The sequence below is a fragment of the Danio aesculapii genome, chromosome 19, assembly GCF_903798145.1.
Source record: "Danio aesculapii chromosome 19, fDanAes4.1, whole genome shotgun sequence".
NCBI classification, from domain to species: Eukaryota; Metazoa; Chordata; class Actinopteri; order Cypriniformes; family Danionidae; genus Danio; species Danio aesculapii.
Window position 1 is genome coordinate 7254298 of NC_079453.1, and position 21420 is coordinate 7275717.

At 36.5% G+C, this 21420-nt stretch overlaps 1 protein-coding gene across 2 annotated transcripts in view; it reads right to left on the minus strand.

Annotated features, from left to right (window-relative positions):
* Positions 1 to 21420, minus strand: part of LOC130246452 (glutamate receptor ionotropic, kainate 5) — a 209669-nt gene that overhangs the window by 19261 nt on the left and 168988 nt on the right. For both annotated transcript variants that reach the window (XM_056479409.1, XM_056479408.1), the window contains exons 16-19: positions 18242 to 18351; positions 17946 to 18119; positions 11949 to 12114; positions 8248 to 8473 (exon numbers count right to left, since the gene is read on the minus strand). In XM_056479409.1, coding sequence (XP_056335384.1) covers positions 8248 to 8473; positions 11949 to 12114; positions 17946 to 18119; positions 18242 to 18351 — 676 coding nt within the window. The remainder of the gene's footprint in view (positions 1 to 8247; positions 8474 to 11948; positions 12115 to 17945; positions 18120 to 18241; positions 18352 to 21420) is intronic.

The following is a 21420-nucleotide window of genomic DNA, read 5'->3' on the forward strand; positions in this document are numbered from 1 at the left end:
GGTGCTCCGGTTGCACAGTCCAAAGACATGCACTATAGGTGAATTGAATAAACTAAAATGGCTGCAATATATGTGTGTGAATGAAAGTGTATGGGTGTTTCCCAGTACTGGGTTGCAGCTGGAAGGGCATCTGCTGTTTAAAACATATGCTGGATAAGTTGGCGGTTCATTCCACTGTGGCGACCCCTGATTATTAAATGTTTTAGCAGTTCAACTAAATATTTTGTATTTTGCTCTACATTTATCACATAACGTAAGCTAGGAAATATGCAAGACTTCACAAACAGCCTAATTTCAAAAACAAATCATTGGTTGTCTGAAAAAAAAATGTGACCACAGTGACCACGATTAATTAATTTGATTCAGTCTGTATACCAATATTAATTAGATTTCAGTAATAAAATGATTTGCGGATACCTTTTTATAATTAATGCATGTTTGTGTGTGTTTAATGGGTTAAAACGGGTCATTTTGCATAAAACAACAAATACATTTTCTTCTCCGCATTTCCATGCCAGAAGGTGAAAATAAAAAATCCTCACAACATGAATTTAATTACAACTTAGCAATGCATAATACTGATGGAAGCCCTTCAGAACCATGCTGTTATAAATACTAGAATTCTTCTTAATAAACACAGGTATTTGCAAGCTGTTTTTTAAGACGCACAAAAAATAATAATGTTAAAAGCAACTGGAAAAAAAAAAATCACACCAAGTAAGTAAGTAAGTAAAGGTTTACTTATATAGCACCTTTCCCAGACATTGAGTCACAAAGTGCTTTACAATAAGAGAAAACAAGTAAAAAAACACATGTCAATAAAAGAAGGCATGTTAAAACATATTAAAACTAATTAAGAATCCAAATACAGAAATACTACTACTGTTAATTAAAACCTTGACCAAAAAGGTGTCTTTAAATGCTTTTTAAAAAGTTCAACTGATCCCAGAGTTCTCAGGGCTATCGGGAGAGAGTTCCAGAGCTGTGGGGTCACCACACACCTTTAGTCTTAAGACGAGTTCTGGGAATGGTTAAAAGGTCTTTGCCAGAAGACCTCAAAGACCGGCTACATGAGTGACTGCTTAAAAGATCTTGAACATACAGGGGTGCTTGACCATGCAGAGCTCTATATGTAATGACCACAATCTTAAAATTTACTCTAAAACCGATAGGAAGCCAGGGAAGTGCCTTAAGCACAGGTGTAATGTATGACCTCCTACTGGTGTTGGTTAAAAGCCTCGCCGCTGCATTCTGCACAACTTGCAATCGCTCCATAGAGGATTTGTTCAGACAAGTGAACGGAACATTACAATAATCCAATCTAGAAGAGATGAAGGCATGGACAATCTCCATCTCTTGCTTTGACACAATATCTCTAATGACCAACATCCAATAGATCAGGGGTGGCCAAACTTTTTCACATGAAGGGCCAAAACCCAAATATCAATGATAGCTGTGGACCGAAGATAAATATCCCAAAGTATTTTACATTAAATTGGCATTGCTAATCTCCTAATTTATTTCCTAAAACTTTTAAATAAACAGAAAACATTACTTTGAATCATATTACCTAATGCAGTATATATTTTGTAAAGTTATAACAATTTCAACTAAAACATAAACAATCACATTTATAGCACAGTGGAGTTCAATGCTGAAAACACTAGTCAAACGGAATCTGCCTTTACCTTGATTCCCTCACCAAAATCTGATGAATTGACACCATTTAAATTGAAACGTTTAATTTCAGTTCACTTTTTTGCAGCTTAACAATAAAACAAACAAATAAAAGATTACGTTAAATTTGAAATGACAATCTCTAAACCATCTTTATCATTCTCCCTCTTTTCTCAGATGGGGTGGCAGGCCAAATCAAAGGTTACCATGGGCCAACATCTTACTACAGCTTACTATAGCTTTGAACTTAAATGAATCTGTTGTTCAATGAGAGGCATGTTTGGCGAATACTTTCAAAGTGAAATGTCCAGTGAGGTGTCAAAACCATGTTCAGATTTTTGCAACCCAGGCTCATTTTGAATATGTACCCCTATATACACCTCTGGAGAGCGCCAAATACATCCCAGGAGCTCTGTTTTTTGCAGTATTAGTTTATCGCAAATCCGCCTGAGGCCACAGTGTGCGCATTTTGAGATCTCAAATTTCTCTCGCGAGAGCCATTCGCACATGCTGTTCTCACGTAAATCCACAAGAGGCTGATGTCGACTGACTGACTGACTGATCGACTGACCCACCCTCTTTTCCTAAACTCAACCAATAGTGTTTTCAAAAGCAATCCTGAAAAATAAAAGCCCTCAGGACTGCCTTATTTTTATCACATTTTCAGATTTTACCACACTCTCACCGTGTTATTTACTTGTTTATTTAAAATTTTTGGCTTTTGTTTTTGTCTTACACGCTTTCTGGAACCGTTCTTCGCCTGACTCAAATCCCATCATTGCGATCAACTCCGCTCTGTGTCTTAAGTCTGCTGACGTACGCGGCGGGCCACTGGACAAACTGGTAACAGTGGAAAAGTCATCCTTATGGAGGTAAGCGGTCAGCTCGTAAGCGTGAAAAGGAACGGCATAATACCGCCCCGTAGCGTTTGGTTTAAAGACGAAATCCAGCCATACGTACCTAATAACTAATAATTTGTGACCTCCAGAAATGTATATGGGGGTACATTTTCAGAATGAGCCTATGTTGGATTTTTGATACCAAATGGATGAAAGTGAATCTGGCTACGTTTCATTATGTGGGATTTTCAACAGTTTGTTGCAGAAGTTCGGAAATAAATTAGCCAGTTGGTGCCACCACAAGATTAATGTTATTTCATTGTCAAATTGAGATACCACCAAATTCTGGATATACGTAGCCATAGCTGAATAAGAAAAGTTCAGTACATGACATATACCGTGAGCCTCAAACACAATTGTTTCCTTGTTCTCATGTAAATCCAACAAGTGTACAATCTTGTTAAAAACAGGCCAATCAGAACAAAACACAGGCTGTATTTTCCATACATTAATTAATATGCAAGCCCCCGCAGCATTTGATTTATCACAAATTTCTCTTAGTGAAATTACAACAGTGATAATTTTTTCCTCTTTATTTTTTAGTTTATCTAAGCTTGTATTATACCTACTATAAAACAAAGCAGTCTTTATGAAAGCATAGATAAGCTTAAATGCAGGATATACGGATTGTACATTTATTCAATGCCACCCCGAAAAGGCATATGGTCTGTTTAAATGTATCTTTAACTAGTTTTTATAGTGTATATTGTGAAATTTGCCACATATGTTTGTAATGAGGCAACAAACACATGTAGTATGTTGAATGTGAGTGTTTAAATCATATTAAACAACATTGAATTGAACTAAACTGAACTTCAACTCTGAAAACTGAACTGACAGTTTCAATTTACTAGTACTTCTATGTTAAGCTGCTTTGACACAATTTACACTATAAAGGCACTACAGAAATAGACATGAATTGAATTAAATTGAATATTTATGCATCGTGTCATATCACTCAGCTCATTTTTCAGAGGTAAAGGAATACGATAAGCTTTAAATTACTCATTCCCATTCATAATCTTTAACTTCCTCATTTAATACAACTCAGGACTACTTTGGCAAACCTTTGTCAAGTACCACAATACCTAGTTACACCCACAAATGCCAGTGAAAACTGTACTGAGCCAAAAGGAAGCCATATGTTAACAGTGTCCAGAAGCGCCTCCTGGGCTCGGAGGCATCTGAGATAGACCATCACACAGTGGAAATGTGTACTGTGGTCAAATGAACCAGTTGTTCAGGTAGTTTTTTTGGGAGAACACATTAAATAATGTGTGATTATATTATCTGCAATAAAATACAAGTCAAAGTAAATTTAGAAATCACAATTTTTTTTTTATTTACGCTTTCCATACTATCCCAACGTGGTTGTGGTTATACATTACATCAAACTGATGACAAAATCAATGTGCTTCTTGGAAGTCTAAACCTTGCATAAGATGTAGATAGTGTTAACAAATTGTGAGGCATGAAAAAAAAAAGAGTATGAATGGGAATCAACTTCTAATCATTCAACAAAGTCAACTCTGGTTTCATGTTTCGCAGTTTTATCCAGTCAGATGAGGCTGTGGTGACACCATCTGCACTCCAGGCTGCTATGGAAGCAGATGGATGTGTCCATGGCGACCAGCCTCTTCATGAATGAGCGGATGAGAGGATTTTATCACTTGGCACCACAACTTTCGGCAGGGACTTGAAGAGACGTGTTAGAAGCAGGAGGAGGGAATAAATGTTGCAGCTCTTGGAAGGCATGCTATGACCTGGAAATACTCTTTGAAGACGGATGCAGCTTCTGGGGTCTTATTTCAAATCTGGTTATGGGATCACGCGATTATGAGTGTGTGTGGTGATATTTGGAGGACACCTTAGCCTGGTGGTCATGACTGATCTTCCCAGAGGACAGAAGATCAAAAACAGAACAGAACTGGTCATTTCCTTCACCTACTGTAGGTATAAGTTCCCCCCTTTATCCATCCTCTCTCTCATACCTCATAATTTTATCGGCTAAAACAAGACTGTATTCATTATTTCTCCTAAAAGATTTGGAGTTTTTTTAGAAACCAAAACCCAATGGTCTTTATTATTCTTCACGCATCATGGGAGTTTAAGGCAGCTCATATAACTGTACTGGCACACTGATCTGGCAAGTTCTTTGCATCCAATTCTGCCACTTGAACTCTCTAGCGCTACCGGCAGTTTTTAACTAACAACTTTTTCACAGAATAATTTGGACATCAGTACTACTGTAGCTTAAAATAAAGTAATAGTTTTTTTCTGTTATTGCACTTATCCTCTGGCTGTACAAAATGTGATTTATTTTTCTTCAGTGAAAAACTAGAGTAGATTTTTAGGTAAAGAATTGGCATTGGTGATTCACAAAAGGCAAGTCAGTCACCAGTTTTTAAATAAATATAATTTTTTTATAGGCAGATTCAGAGTTATAAAAATCCACATAAGCAATAGGTAAATAATATGTAAACATTAGGTAAGCAACTTACAAAGTAAAACCGTGTCCTAACAACACGTGACATGACAAGATTCCAGCAACAAGCAATTTGTCTGTCGGCAATATTTTGATTGAGCGTTTAAGATTGGGGGCTGGGATTCAAGGAAATGTTTTGAATTGGTTTAGTTCTTATCTCTTAGGGAGAACCTTTTTCTATCTGCATGTATGGGGTGTGGTGTTCTCCAAGGCTCAATTTTGGGCCCAGCTCTTTTTTCCATCTACATGCTTCACTTGGCTGCTATCTGCAAGAAGCATAATGTAAGCTACCATCTCAATACTGATGATACTCAGCTTTATATGCCCATAAAATGGGAGAAAACTCTATTGATTGATTTTTTTACCTGTTTTAAGAGATTAAGAAATGGTTGGCTGGTAATTTTTTACACTTGAATGAATCAAAAACTGAAGTGCTAGTGTTTGGCCCTCTGAGTGTCAGTGAATCTACAAATAATCAGTTAGGTTTGCTTAAGCCTAGGGTCCACAGTCACACAAAAAGTCTTGGAGTTATCTTTGACACTGAGTTAAAGTTTGACAGGCAAATAAATTCAGTCATCAAAAGTGGTTTCTATCAATTAAGGAACATTGCCAAATTAAAACCTTTTCTGTCTTTTAAAGAGTTGGAAACCATCATCAATGTTTTTATTTAGTCCAGATTGGACTACTGCAATACTCTTTGTATTTAGGAGTTTTGCAGGCTTTAATTGTACGCCTGCAGCTGGTTCAAAATGCAGCTGCAAGTTTTTTACTGGGACAAAAAAAATTCTAGTGTCTCACCAGTTTTATCATCTCTTCACTGGCTCCCAGTCCAATTTAGGATTCAATACAAGTTATGGCTTCTTGTTTCTAAAGGTTTGAATGGTCTGGCACCAACTTTTTGTATTGGAGTCAGCTGCTTTAACAAGGAGGCTAAAAACCATGGCCTCTATTGACTGTTGCTAGAGCACCTTTTTGGTTTCAGAGGAGTGTAGTTTACCTGCACAGCACTTCACTAGCTGGCCTTTGTTCCACTCAGCCTCCTATAACTCACTCCCATCCGGGTCATGGCACCAATGTAAACCGCCAGTCCTACACCACCCTACCCGCCCTGAGTTGGAATGGAACAAGGGACTCTTTGTATGGGAGTTGGTTGCTCTAGCAAGGAGGCTAAAGATCATGGCCTCTAGCGTCTGTTGCTAGAGCACCTTTTCAGGTTCAGAGGAGTGAGGTTTACCTACACAGCACTTCATTAGCTGGCCTCTGTTACACTCAGCCCCCTAAACCTCACTACCATCCGGGTCACTGTACCAATATAACCTGCCGGTCCTACACCACCCAATGCGCTCCGAGCTGGGATCAAACCGGCGACTCTTTGTATGAGGGTTGGTTGCTCTAACAACGAGTCTAAAGACCAAGGCCTCTAGTGTCTGTTGCTAGAGCGCCCTTTCAGGTTCAAAGGAGTGAGGTTTACCTGAACAGCCCTTCACTAGCTGGCCTCTGTTTCCCTTACCCCCCCCCTAAATCTCACTCCCATCTGGACATGGCACCAATGTAACCCGTCAGTCCTACACCACTCAACCTGCTCTTACCTGGGATCAAACTGGCGACTCTTTGTATGGGAGTTTGTTGCTCTAACAAGAAGGCTAAAGACAATGGCCTCAAGCGTCTGTCGCTAGAGCACCTTTTCGGGTTCAGAGGAGTGAGGTTTACCTGCACAGCACTTCACTAGCTGGCCTCTGTTGCACTCACCCCTCTAAACCTCACTATATTCGGGTCACGGCACCAATGTAATCCACCGGTCCTACACCACCCAACCCACTCCGAGCTGGTATCGAACCAGCGACTCTTCACATGGGAGTTGGTTGCTCTAACAAGAAGGCTAAAGACCATGGCCTCTAGTATCTGTTGTTAGAGCACCTTTTCGTGTTCAGAGTAGTGATGTTTTCCTGCAAAGCGATTCACTAGCTGGCCTCTGTTACACAAGGTATGGTTCATGGGGTTCGATGATTACTCGACGCAAAAATATAAATCAGGCTTTACTCTACAGAACACATCTAGTGTCATAGGATTGCACAAGTGTTCACTTTGACTATTCAACAAAAAACATTGGTAGGTGGAGTTGGCCATTTATAAGAGTGTAAACAGACACTCTGATAAAATCTTTTTTTCTGATGAAGTTCATTGCTCCCAGTGTTTCCAATTCTTTCAAATTAAATCTGAACCCTTTTTAATCCTGCCACAGGTTTCATCAAATCCTCCCGAAATTTCATCAGAAACCCTGCAGACCATGTCAGTAAAGGGCTATTAAACGCTCTGTGATACGCTACACTGCTCAGCTGTAACACATCAAAGACTCTAAACAAGGTAAGGTCATATTTGTGCAATTCTTTAAGAGACTGACATGTATTGTTGCCAGAACAATACATGTCACAACATTCACAATTTAAGCTCTTTTCCTCTGTCTTGAAATGACAAAAGCAGCAAGTTGGGATCTAATTCCAGGACAAAAAGCAATACAATTATGAAGCATTTTCAGTCACTCTTGATAAATTGTTCTGACAAGAGTATTTTGAATTTGGATTTTGCATTTCAGAAATTTGCTTATCAGCGGCAGAAGGAGGTGGAAAAATATAACACAGCTATTACCTTGCTTTAGAAGTCTTTGGGAATTGGAGCAGTGGGCCTACTGTGTGAAACCACCACATGACGCCAATAACACTTTTACAGCCTATTTCACTTTCACAGCTGGACATAAGCTTCTTAAATTTTGACTTGACAAGCCCCTTTGCACTCAAGTCCAGAAATCCCTTCTACATTATTTCACTGCATACAGTAGCTCAACAGTGGCCATTATCTCACCCAGCGCGATTCTTTAGCCATGATTAAGGCCCCATGTTTTCTCTTTTCCAGCCCTCTTCATTGTGAATCCCAGTAGTGAGCATTAAAACCCTCAATGCAAAACATATATTCTATAATTGTCCTCTGTGTCCCTGTCTGTCAAGGAATGATTACTGGAAATGCCAAATGTCAAAGACAAAGTCAGAATTGCTGTTAATCAAGCGCGGTGGAAAGTGCAGTGAGAGATGTGCAATATCAGAGATGCTATCATTGTGACAGTGGCTTTCTTGTATGTGTGATCATCGATGTTTATTTATTTAAGAGATGGTTCACCCAAAAATAACTCACCCAAAGGCATGCCGATGCCGTAGCCCTTGGTGTCCAGCAGGCCTCCTATCTGGGTGAGGTTGCAGTTGAGACGTCGGTGGTACTCATTCATGGTACTCTCCAGAAGAAAGGCGTACTTGGAGTTTAAAACCCGTGCGATGCCCTCCTCAGTGCTCTTTACAAACACACTGGGCTGCTTGGAGTACATGTAATTCCACATGCGCTGATACGTCTGATAGCGCGAGTTCTGAGGGTGGAGAGAGGGTTTGTTATCAAAGGCTACATAATTCGCGATCTCCAGAAATGTATATAGGGCAGATCGAGAGAAAGCGAAAATGTAGACGGATAATACGTGATTAATGTAATAGGGGAAGTGAACTTGGCCTCGGGTGTGAATATGGATGTGGCTGTGAGTCAGTAGGCCAACTGCTTACAGCCATAAACAGGACATGATGCATTATGACATCAGTCAAAGCACTTGCATAGACTAGTCGATCAATTCTAGCGCTAATTACAGCACTCAGTCGACAAGTCGTGTGTCACATTACTTTAGATGCACTTCTTGTGTGTTTAGCGAGAACATAATTTTTTGTTATGGTATAGTTTTTCAATGAGCAATTGAAATGATTTACATTACACTCAAAAAATGACGTAAACTGTTTATTCAAACTACTTATTTAAAATGAACTGAAACAAGACATTTCTTCAGGGTTTTTTGGGACAACTTAATTATTTTATGTTCAATCCACTTGAATTTGTGAAAACGAATAAGTTAGCTTAATTCCCTCATGTTGTCTCAACACAAATCAATTGTATGGAACGCAGCATTGTTACAGTGTAGATAACCACTGATCCACAGACTAGTTGACTACTTTTCTGGGTAAAATGTGTACAAATGATGTACACTGCAAAAAGAAAATCTAGCTGACCTAACTTTTTTAGTTGAATCAAAGGAACTTTTCTAGTCATCTCAACTTACATCAATAAAACTGACTAGAAATATCAAGTTAAGTTTTGTAGAACTTAAAAAAATTTGGAACCTGATTAGCTTACTAAAATAGGTTAAATCAACCTAAAAATATTTGTTGTCTTGAGTTTTTGTTCATTAAATGTGTACAGTATTTACAGTTGTCTACAAGCAAATCCAGAAGGAATGGTTTGGGGTTAAATCTTTATTAAATTGATTGAATTGAATTAGGGTTATGATTATAAACTTATTTGATGAAATTGAGTGCATTTTTGGTGATAAGTAGTTGTCAGCATATGTATTGGAATAAAAGTAATAACTTTTTAATTAACCAAAAAAAGTGCACCAAAAACGTGATCTGATCGGATTGGGGACAATAATCAGCATTAATAATATTTATATTTACACTACCAATCAAAAGCTTAGGTCATTTTTTTGGACACACCTGCTTGTTAAGTGGGACATCATGCAAAGCGGCTACCGGGTCCAAGTGCTCTATTAAACTGTGCGAGGAGGCTCAACGAATGGTAATAATAAACGTTTAGAAAGCACTGTAACACTTTCGATAATATAATGTAATGTGTGTATTTATATAGCGCATTTATTGTTTATGGCCATACAGGTACACCCAAAGCTCTTCACAATCATGAGGGGTGGGGGTGTCTCTCCACACGGGAGCCACAGGACAACAGTGCCAGGTTAAGCACCCCCTGCTGGCCTCACTAACACCACTTCCAACAGCAACCTAGTTTTTCCATGTGGTCTCCCATCCAGGTACTGACCAGGCTCAGCCCTGCTTAGCTTCACAATCACAATATGACCAGAAAGTGATTCAGTTTTATATATAGTTGAACTATGGGTGTCTGTGATGCAGCATGTCCAGAGACAGTTGTGTACACCATGATTTTATATAGAATTCACTTAAATATGTGTGATGAGGCTTTACTAGTGCTGTTATTTGCAGAACATATATATATATATATATATATATATATATATATATATATATATATATATATATATATATATATACACACATATACACATATACACATATATATATATATATATATATATATATATATATATATATATATATATATATATATATATATATATATATATTTAGATAGATAAATATATCTATATATTTAGATATATATATATATATATATATATATATATATATATATATATATATATATATATATATATATATATATAGATAGATAGATAGATAGATAGACAGACAGACAGACAGACAGACAGACAGACAGACAGACAGACAGACAGACAGACAGATAGATAGATAGATAGATAGATAGATAGATAGATAGATAAATAGATAGAGAGATAGAGAGATAGATAGATAGATGTAGGTATATATATTATTCTTTTTAAATATTTCCCAAATGATGATTTAAATGATGTTTAAATTTTTTTATGAACCATTTTAAGGTCAAAATTATTAGCCCCATTAAGCACATTTTTTTTTTGATTGTCTATATAACAAACCATCGTTATACAATAACTAATAAAGGGGGGCTAATAATTCAGGGGGCTAATAATTCTGACGTATATACATATATATACATGTGTCGTAAAGAGTAGGGGTGTAATCTCGATGTCCTGGCCAACTTTCCTCTCTGCCCTTACCCATCATGGCCTCCCAATCATCCCCATCCACTGAACTGGCTCTATGACTGTCTCTCTGCTACATCTATAGCTGGTGTGTGGTGAGGGCACCGGCACCGTTGTCCTGTGCCTGCCGTCGCATCATTTAAGTGGATACTGCACACTGGTAGTGGTGTGGAGAGACCACCCCCTCATGATTGTAAAGCGCTTTGGGTGTATGGCCATACATGATAAATGTGCTATATAAACACACACAAATATATACAGTTGATGTCAGAATTATTAGCCCCCCTGTTTATTTATTTCCCCAATTTCTGTTTAACAGAGAGCAGATTTTTTCAACACATTTCTAAACATATTAGTTTTAATAACTCATTTCTAATAACTGATTTATTTTATCTTTGCTATAATGACAGTACATAATATTTTCTAGATATTTTTCAAGACACTTCTATACAGCTTAAAGTGACATTTAAAGGCCAATTAGGTCAATTAGGTCAATTAGGTTACCTAGGCAGGTTAGGGTAATTAGGGAAGTCATTGTATAACAACGGTTTTGGTCTGTAGACAATTGGAAACAAGTATTGCTTAAGGGGGCTAATAATATTGACCTTAAAATGGTTCATAAAAAAATTAAAAACTGCTTTTATTTTAGCCAAAATAAAACAAATAAGTCTTTCTCCAGAAGAAAAAATATTGTCAGACATACTGTGGAAATTTCCTTGCTCTTTTAAACATAATTTGGGAAATATTTTTAAATATATACATAAATCACAGGAGCAGAGTGTGTGTAGAACTTTGTAAATGAGCAGTGTTTCATTTCTGAGGAAATCTGAGGAAGTTCTGCCTGCACAGATTCTATGTGGGCCTGCATATGAGTCACCAGTCCAACGGCAGCAGTAAACAGGAGGTGATGCAATATGACATTACACTAGCACAAATTGTAAGCCAGTGAAACTAATCTCACACACACAACAAACACGCACACACGCACACACACACACACACACACACACGCACACACACACGCACACACACACACACACACACACACACACACACACACACACACACACACACACACACACACACACACACACATAAACAAGGACATACGTACCATGAAGAAGGTCATAGTACTTCCTCCTTGAATTGTCCCATACTGGATATTGGTCTGATCGGCCAAGTCTTCAGCGGATTCGATTGGCACCTCCATCCTCTGAACCGTCAGAAAAGCTGCAAGATTTGCAGTGTACGAGGAAATGATGATCAGCGTGAATGCCCACCTGTGCCATACACATACAAACATGTTATTATTAGTTTGTATCATATTTTAGAGACAGATGTGATAGATTAGACTGCGGTGAGAAAATATGCTGATACGTAAAAACAACACTGCACACAAATAACCCCAGCTGTGATGTCAAATAGATGAACCTGGTTTGATCAAATGCAAAATAGAAAGCTATTAATAATAAATTAATATGGATATAGTGTTTGCTAACTGAGTAACACAAAGTATGATGACTGATACAAATAAATCAAATAAAAGAGACAAAAATGTAAGCACCAATTCATTCATTTTCCGTCGGCTTAGTACCTGATTATCAGGGGTAGCCACCGTGGAATGAACCGCCAACTATTCCTGCATATGTTATACGCAGCGGATGCCCTTCCAGCTTCAACCCAGTACTGCGAAACACCCATACACTCTCACATTCACACACACAATTATACACAACGGCCAATTTAGCTCATCCAATTCACTTAAAGCGCATGGGTTTGGACTGTTGGGGAAACTGGAGCACCAGGAGAAAACCCACACCAACATGGGGAGAACATGCAAGCTCTACACAGGAATGCCAATTGGCCCAGCTGGGACTTGAACCAGCAACCTTCTAGCTGTGAGGCAACAGTGCTAACCACTTAGCCACCATGCCACCCCCTAAGCACCAATTCTCACTATTAAATAGTGGCTTATTATCTGCTGATTATGAAGATATTGGTTGTTTATTAGCATTTATAAAGTGCATATAATGCTTTTTTTTATTCTACATCCCTAATCCTACTGTATATCTTAACCTACTGTAATGACTACTTTAATAACTATTAATGAGCAGCAAACTAGAAGTTTATAGAGGGAAAAGTCAAAATAAAGTGTTCACATATACAGGTCATGTTTAAGACAGAAAAACTTGTCATAAATCTGTCATAAACATGATAAACATGAGGCCATTATAATTGTGTCATGAGTATTTTTCTGATCACTTGGTTTCTCTCAAGGTTTTTCCTTTCACTTTCGTCAGTTGTTGAAGTTTGTTCCTCGCCACTGCTTTGTTTAGGACTTGTGGAGCTGTGCATCGATGGATTTGTTCTGCAGTGTTTGAACTTTCAGCAGTGAAAATTAAACCACACTGAACAGAACTAAACTGAAGTTCAACTCTGAAAACTGAACTGATACAGTTTTAATTTGCTAGAACTCCTGTAAAGCTGCTTTGACAAAATCTACATTGTGAAAGCGCTATAAAAATAAAGATGAATTGAATTTAGTGCTGGGTTCCATGATTTACGGTTGAAGTCAGAATTATTAGCCCCTGAATTAGTACATGCTAATCTTTGGTCGGATTCCTGACAGGACTAATCATAAATCATCTTCCACTGTCAATGAGCATGAGCGAAAGCATACTTGCTTTTGATGTACATACAGAAAATGCAGCTTTGCAAAGCCAAGATCGCAGGGCCCTGATGGTGTGGTTGAGTTGAACATTAAGTATGTTTACATGGGTAACAATACTTTAATACGATATTAATATGATTAAGAGAATACTCTGATTAAGAGTCTACCATGTAAACAGCGATTTTTGATTCCCTTAATCTGACTAAAGTCATAACTGAACTAAACAGAAATGGAAATAAGACAAGTGGAGTATGCAGATATTAGTGGCTATATTGAGGTAAACACTGCAATCATTACCGCAAACTATTACTGTCAAGTAGGACTTTTTGCCGCATTTTGTGACAAGATCCACACAAGCGGCTGTCAGTAAAGGACCGCACACACATCCCGAAATGTGGACGTTTTTTTTCTTTCCATACAGTGCGGTATCAATAAAAGCAACACCAGTCCTTCATATTCTCGTCAAATACCCCAGTTTGTCACGGGGGCATGAATGAAATGTTCATGAGTGAAAGTTAAACTGCTGAACTGCAGTTAAAGTCGAGAAATTGAAGATGAAACACCCAAAATTACATGAGACTTGTGAATTCATGCAGGAAACGTGAATAGCATGGTGACTTAACATTCAAAAGGCACTTCACGTAATTATATTATTGTCTTATTCAGATTAAGGCAAATAACTATTACTCATGTCCATGTAAACGTAGTCAGAAGACTTCAAAGTAAGTGAAAGATCCAGATGGGCATCCTGCTGAGTTGATTCAGAAGGGCAATTTTTATGTCAGATGGCTCACCGGTTTGACTTTCACTCATTCACTGTCATTCATTTTAAAAAGCACTCGCTCCATTTTATTTGTATATGTTTTACTGGAACGCATTAACTCTACAGGTGCCTGATAGTTAGCCGTGGAGCTAACGTTAATTATATTATTCCCTCTAGTGAACGCAGAACAATTGTCATCATAATTTACTCAAGTGCATGCCTCAATGTCTCGCGCCCCCCCTTAATAGTTTCTGGCGCCCCCTGGTGGGGTGCTGAGTGTTCTGTATTTTTATAATTATTATTTTTTGTTTGTACAATAAGCCACACTCCACAATTTCTAACTATTTAAAAACAAATTTGAATAAATGTTTAAGTTAAAATCTTTTCAGTTCCTTTTTTTAACTAACACTCACTGCATTTTAGCAGTAAGAAGCTACAATACAGATTATTGTGCTGAAGTTTGACTACAAATTTAAATCGCACATCAAATCGAAATCGCAATATCTGTCTAAAAAATTTATAAATAAATAAAAAATCGCGATGAGATATCCTCCCCAAATCGCACAGCCCTACTAGCCACAGTGACTGGTGATCAAAAAAGCTAATGTCAAGCCCTGATTATAGAGTTTTCATGACAGTCTTATGAACACTCGTGTCAAGTAGTGTTACCAATAAACCTATCCTTTGTTTTTAAAAATCAAAAGACGAAATCTTCCAGACGCCAAACTTTCGGACGTAAGTGATCATTAGTTTTGTTACAAACGCTGATTAACGTCGACTAAGGATTTTCAGTAGGAGGTTTGAGAGCCCTTCAAGCACAAGCATGTGAATCCCGTCCAGATGAAGGAAGTCTTCATCGAAAGAGCTTTCAAGAGAGCCATGAAGAATTGAAAACTTTTCTCAAGAGGCCGCCCTCCAAAAAACGCACAAACACGCAGATTAGTTACATGTCATTTAGTAAAAGCTCTTTATCAAAAATTAAAGTAGACCAATTGCAGACACGCGTCCCCCAGAGCATCCCGGAGACAGCGAGCAGATAGACGAACGCTTTTCTGGGTCACCCCTGTGTGGGATTAAAGTTGCATCTATTGTGCTTATTCACACCACAGATGATTAAACTCTCAGCTTCCGCCGCGTGCACAGATCAAATCATTTCAATTCCACTGTTGCTCTTCCTGAAAGTGTCTGACTCAAATGACCCCAACAGCAAGACGCAGGACACAAATTGAAAAGATGGAACCGAAGACGGCTTGACTTGATAACAAAAACTGTACAATGAAGCGAGACAGAAAGAAGCTTCGTGAGATGAGGTGAGAGACTAATCTGAAAACACACTACAAAATGGGTGAAGCGCACAAAGTGATGCTGCACATCTGTACGCAAAACAAACATGCCTGAACATCGTCGACACACTTTACACTTGCAATAAGTGAGAAAAGACTGTTAATGGTCTCTTTAGGCAGAGCAGATGTTCAGCGCATGTTGAATTGAAATCATGTGTCACCATGTTTGAGTATCTGCCCTGCAGAACATTTGCAGAGTAGGTCATTTTTATTTGCTTTTCCAATGGCAATCCGAATGAAAATGAAAGTTTTGCCAACTTTGCTTCCTTGATGTTATATTAAAGAGCTGATCCTGGTGTTTATCAACTTCTATGTACATTTTAGTCACCTGTTAATACCTGTTAAAACCACTGCAAACAACTCGTAAATTACTCCACCCACATACAGCAACAAGCAGAGGACACTCTACAGTTTGACAAACATTGCAGCTGTTGGACAACATAATGTACTTTTGAGGCTTTGTAGTTGTTTACATTGCAACTATGCAGTTTATTTATAGGGAGAGTGCCTATTTTTAAATATCATTTCGGAGCATCGGATTCAGTGCATTGGCTGCCATCAGCCTGTCTGAGCAGACCAAAAACAAAGTCACGATTGACTTTGATGGCGACAGAGATGGCGACAGAGACCGTATCTTAAGTGCTTTGGGGAGAAAAACAGCATTTTCTCAGCGTCATTTCAAACTACAGCTGAACAAATCATTATAAAGCAGGTAAGTGACATTCTAAGTGGATTTCTCTCTTTTGTAGTTTGTACTGCTGTATTTATACCACAGAAACTGGTAGTGTTTGCTGTGCTCTGTATTTTTCGGGGTTAATTATTGTGAAATCCCAAATGCAAAAGAGAAATACTGGGAAATCTTTGACGTTTGTGAATGAGTTTTTGCTGTTCTGAACTCAGCTGCAGATGTGAATGAATGGTGGAAGAAAGTACACTGAAAAAAGTGTTGCATGCAAAACTGTTGCAAACAAGTTATTTGTGTTGAATTTAAACAAACAAATTAAATTGAGCAATGTTCAACTTAATTTGTTTGTTTAAATTCAGCCCAAATAAATTGTTTACAACCACTTAACGTAAAAAATTGAGTAAATCCAAGGAATCATCTTTGAATAATTTTTTTCAGTGTAGTTCCTCATACAAAAGGGTTTTGAGACTTTCAGTGTTTGATTTTTTTTTTATACACATGATTATGCTGATGTACTGTTGTTTAAACGAGATGTCATACTTGTAGCAGTGTGATATGGCTGTATATTGGCACTGGTGGGGGGTACTAGGGCACTCGGTTTGCGGCCTCGAGCCAACGCATGCCTACCACCAGTGCCAACAGTAGATCAGTTATAATATATATATATATATATATATATCTGATCAGTTCATTACAACTAAAGTTAATGACAGTTCTGACATTTACTCATAAATTTGTAATGTAATGGCCGTATTTGTGACAGTTATTGTGATTAAACAAAAAATATATATATTTGGTGTTTTCTAAAGTGCAGAATGATTAGGTTTGGTTATCATTAGTATAAAACTTTTGTGTTTGTTATAAAAGAGTCAGGAAAAAAGAAAAAAAGGACAATTTGAGAAATTTAAATGATCATGCTGTTGGCACTATAAAAATAAGTTAAAGAGAAACAATACAGAGTTTAAGCTGTAAAAATCTAATCTTTAACACTAGAGTTTTGTTTCATATAAAAATCTCCCTCAGTGTTACTTTAAGATCATTGTAATATTATACATTTATTTTCATATTTTGACGTTTTCATTTGATAAATACATAATATATAATAAGCAGGTTTTCTAAATAAATAAATAAATATTCTTAATTTTTAAAATATTTTTGGAATTTGGAATCAACTTCATTTTATTTAAAGCTGAAAAAACAACAGATTTTTAATTCCTTTTTTGGATTTCAATTATTATTTTATTTCAGGCAACTTCCCCAAAGTGTTTAAATAAATGTACTTACTTATTTACGTATTGTTCCTTACTTATAATCTATAAAATATTTAAATATTAAAATATATTGAATAAAAAATATTTAAATTAGTTTTTTTATATTTAACTTCCTGAAAATGTATAAAAAAATTATCAATTATCAATAAGTACTTCAGTAAGATACCTTTAAAAAACAAACAAAACTTTATGAAGAGAACCAAAAAGCCTCCTTAATACTTTTAGTTATAATCAACAATACTGTCCCCCAGGCTGTTTGCAGGTCAGGTTAGCAGAAGCAGCTGGTGCAGATACTGAAATGACACTTGTTGTGAAGGCCTGTCTTTAACACTCGCAGATACGCGCCTCATAAAAAGTGTGAAAGATCGTCACACTTACCAGACGCCGCTGACGCAGCGTGTGGACAGAGCCCGTGGCATGATCTCTGAGCCCTGCTGCATGAAGCCACCAACCGGAAACCACAGGCTATTCCCCAGTGTGTACTGATTCTCCAGCAGGTCCCTGCGCTCCCGCCAGCACGGGAATGGGTTGTACCACTCATAGGGACTCAGCCTGATAGCAGACGCCAAACACACAAATAAAAAACAGAGTACTGTTATCTGAAGAGAAACGCTGGATTGTGAGTATTATGACATTGAAAATAGATGTGTGTGCGTTGGGAGTCAGCATGGTACCTGGCGGCGAGGAAAAGCACACAGCTAACAGCCAGATAGGCTAAAAGCATAAAGAGCCAGACAGCCGGCGAAAAGGGATCCAAGAAGGAGAAATAACCTGGCTTTCTGCCCTATAGAAAGCACATCAACAATTCAAACAATGCTTTTACCAGTCCTACAGAGCAGAGGATCTCAAAACAGATGAAAGCTTTTCCTGATACAATTTCGTGTTCGTTATTGTGGTGTTTTTCAAATGAAGGGGTTTGGTAAAAGTTTAGCTTCTGATGCTGAAAAAACAGTATACGCAATTGTTTGCGCGTCTATGCATTATGTATAAGGCAGGTGCTTTTATCCTTGCAATATATTCATTGGATCAAATCATGCTTCTCAAGGAACTGAAGCTTTTTACACTTGCAACCATGTTTGATTTTACTATAGGAATGCAAGATCTGGATGTAAGGTGAATACGTTTTAAAGGGGACCTATCATGCCCTCTTTTTGTGAGATGTAAAAGAAGTCTCTGATGTTCCCAGAGTTTGTGTGTGAAAATTCAGCTCAAAAACACCACAAATTTGCTTTATAACTCTTTGAAACTGCCCCTTTTAGGCTTTGCATCCTAATTGTGGCATTTTGGTGACTGTCGCTTTAAATTCAAATGAAATTGTGCTCTTTTTAAAAGAGGGCGGAGCTACAAATGCCCATGTGTCAGCATAGTGGCAGATTCGAAAACAAGAATAACGTTCTATGCTAATGAGGGAGAGATCGTCACTACTGGGCGGGGTGTGCCCCCTCTGATGATATGTTTACATGGACTCTTTGATCCAAATTGTGTGGTGCTTTGTGACTGTTGCTTTAAATTTAAATGAGATTGTGCTCTTTTTAAAAGAGGGCGGAGTTACAAACGCCTATGTGTCAGCATAGTGGCAGATTCAAAAACAAGACTAAAGTTTTATGCTAATAGGGGAAAGATCGTGACTAATGGGCAGGGTTTCCCCCTTTGATGACTCGTACAAATGGAAGCTTTGATCCAAATTGTGTGGCATTTTGGTGACTGTCGCTTTAAATTCAAATGAGATTGTGCTCTTTTTAAAAAAGGGCGGAGCTACAAATGCCTATGTGTCAGCATAGTGGCAGATTCAAAAACAAGAATAACGTATTATGTTAATAAGGGAGAGATTGTCATTAATGGGCGGGGCTTTCCCCCTCTGATGACACGTACAAATGGATGCTTTGATCCAAATTGTGTGGCATTTTGGTGACTGTCGCTTTAAATTCAAATGAGATTGTGCTCTTTTTAAAAGAGAGTGGAGTTACAAATGCCCACGTGTCAGCATAGTGGCAGATTCAAAAACAAGAATAACATTCTATGCTAATGAGGGGGAGATCGTGACTAATGGGCGGGGTTTTCCCACCTCTGATGACACGTACAAATGGAGGCTTTGATCCTAATTGTGGCATTTTGGTGACTGTCGCTTTAAGTTCAAAGGAGATCATGCTATTTTAAAAGAGGGCGGAGCTACAAATGTGTCAGAATAGTGGCAAATTAAAAAACAAGAATAACGTCCTATGTTAATGAGGGAGAGATTGTCAATAATGGGCAGGGTTTTCCCTCTCTGATGACACATACAAAGGGAGGCTTTGATCCTAATTGTGCCTCTGATGACACGTACAAAGAGAGAATGTCAATCAAAGTGTTTCTGCAGACTGCTTTTATCAAGGGTGATTATAAAAAATAGAATTAATTAATTTTTACTATTAGAAGCTGATATATATTTACACAATGTTGCCTCACAACTGTGTTTTAAACCCCTTATAAAAGGGATTTTGGCATAATAGGTCCCCTTTAAACCAGGTGTATGATATCTTCAATCTAAATTTGTAATAATTCTTCATCAAGAAGAAGTCTTAAACTTGACTGGATGGTGTTTAATTTACACATGAAAACTAAATAGTATAGTTTACATAAACAATAATAAGAATATCTAACAAACCTGCTGTTAGATCATTACATTCACTTTTATCCTATGTCATACTGTTTTCATTTACCTTTCTACTGTCAATGTTTTCATACTGACAAAAATAGTGTTTTTTCTTTGCTCTCATAAATATTTGGTGTAATGGTTATATCAGATAAAGAGAGTCTTTGTTAGAAAAATGACTAATTATATATATATATACAGTATAGTTAAATGTGGCTTTAGTTCACTGGCAAAAGGGCAGCATAATTAAAGGCAATTTTCATGATTTTAACACTTCGCATTCATATATTATAAAATAAAAGTTAAAACGTCTGGGCTGAGAAAAAAAGCACAAGGCAGAGAAATACAGAATTAATTTTTTTCTTTTGAAACATTTCTGTGGAAGAATTATATGCTGACAATTAATAATATTATTAATATTAATAAAATAATAATAATAATATTAAATTTGCTTTTAATAATAATAATTGACAACAATCACGATAAATGTTTATATAAATATTAACTAAATACTAACTTATTTATATAAATACTAATAAGGAATAATCATAATAAAGTTAATAAGTATTGATAATAATAATAATAATAATAATAATAATAATAATAATAAATAACAATAATAAATTTATAAAACAATAAATAAATAAATAAATAAATAAATAAATAAATAAATAAATAAATAAATGTTCCTGATAAGAGTTTTGAGGTTTACCTAGAAATATTAAATAGCTATGTATTATTAATATTAATAATAATAATAATAATAATAATAATAATAATAATAATAATAATAATAATAATAATAATGAATAAATGTTCCTGATAGGTTTTTTTGAGGTTCACCTATGAATATTAAATAGCTAAGTATAATATTTTGACCTTTATTGTTATTTCATTAAATTTGCTAATTAATAACAATAATTATTTATATAAACACTAATGAATTATAAGAATTTTTAAATTCTGACAATAATAATAATAATAATATACATTTTGACGAAAACAACAACAATAATAATAATAACTATATAATAATAATAATAATAATAATAATAATAATAATAATAATAATAATAATAACTATATAATAATAATAAATTAATGTTCCTGATTTTTATGAGGTTCACCTAGAAATATTAAACAGATAAGTATAATATTTTGATATTTATTCGAATTCCAGTCAATATGCTTAAAATGCAATAGTATGATCTATTATCTCAA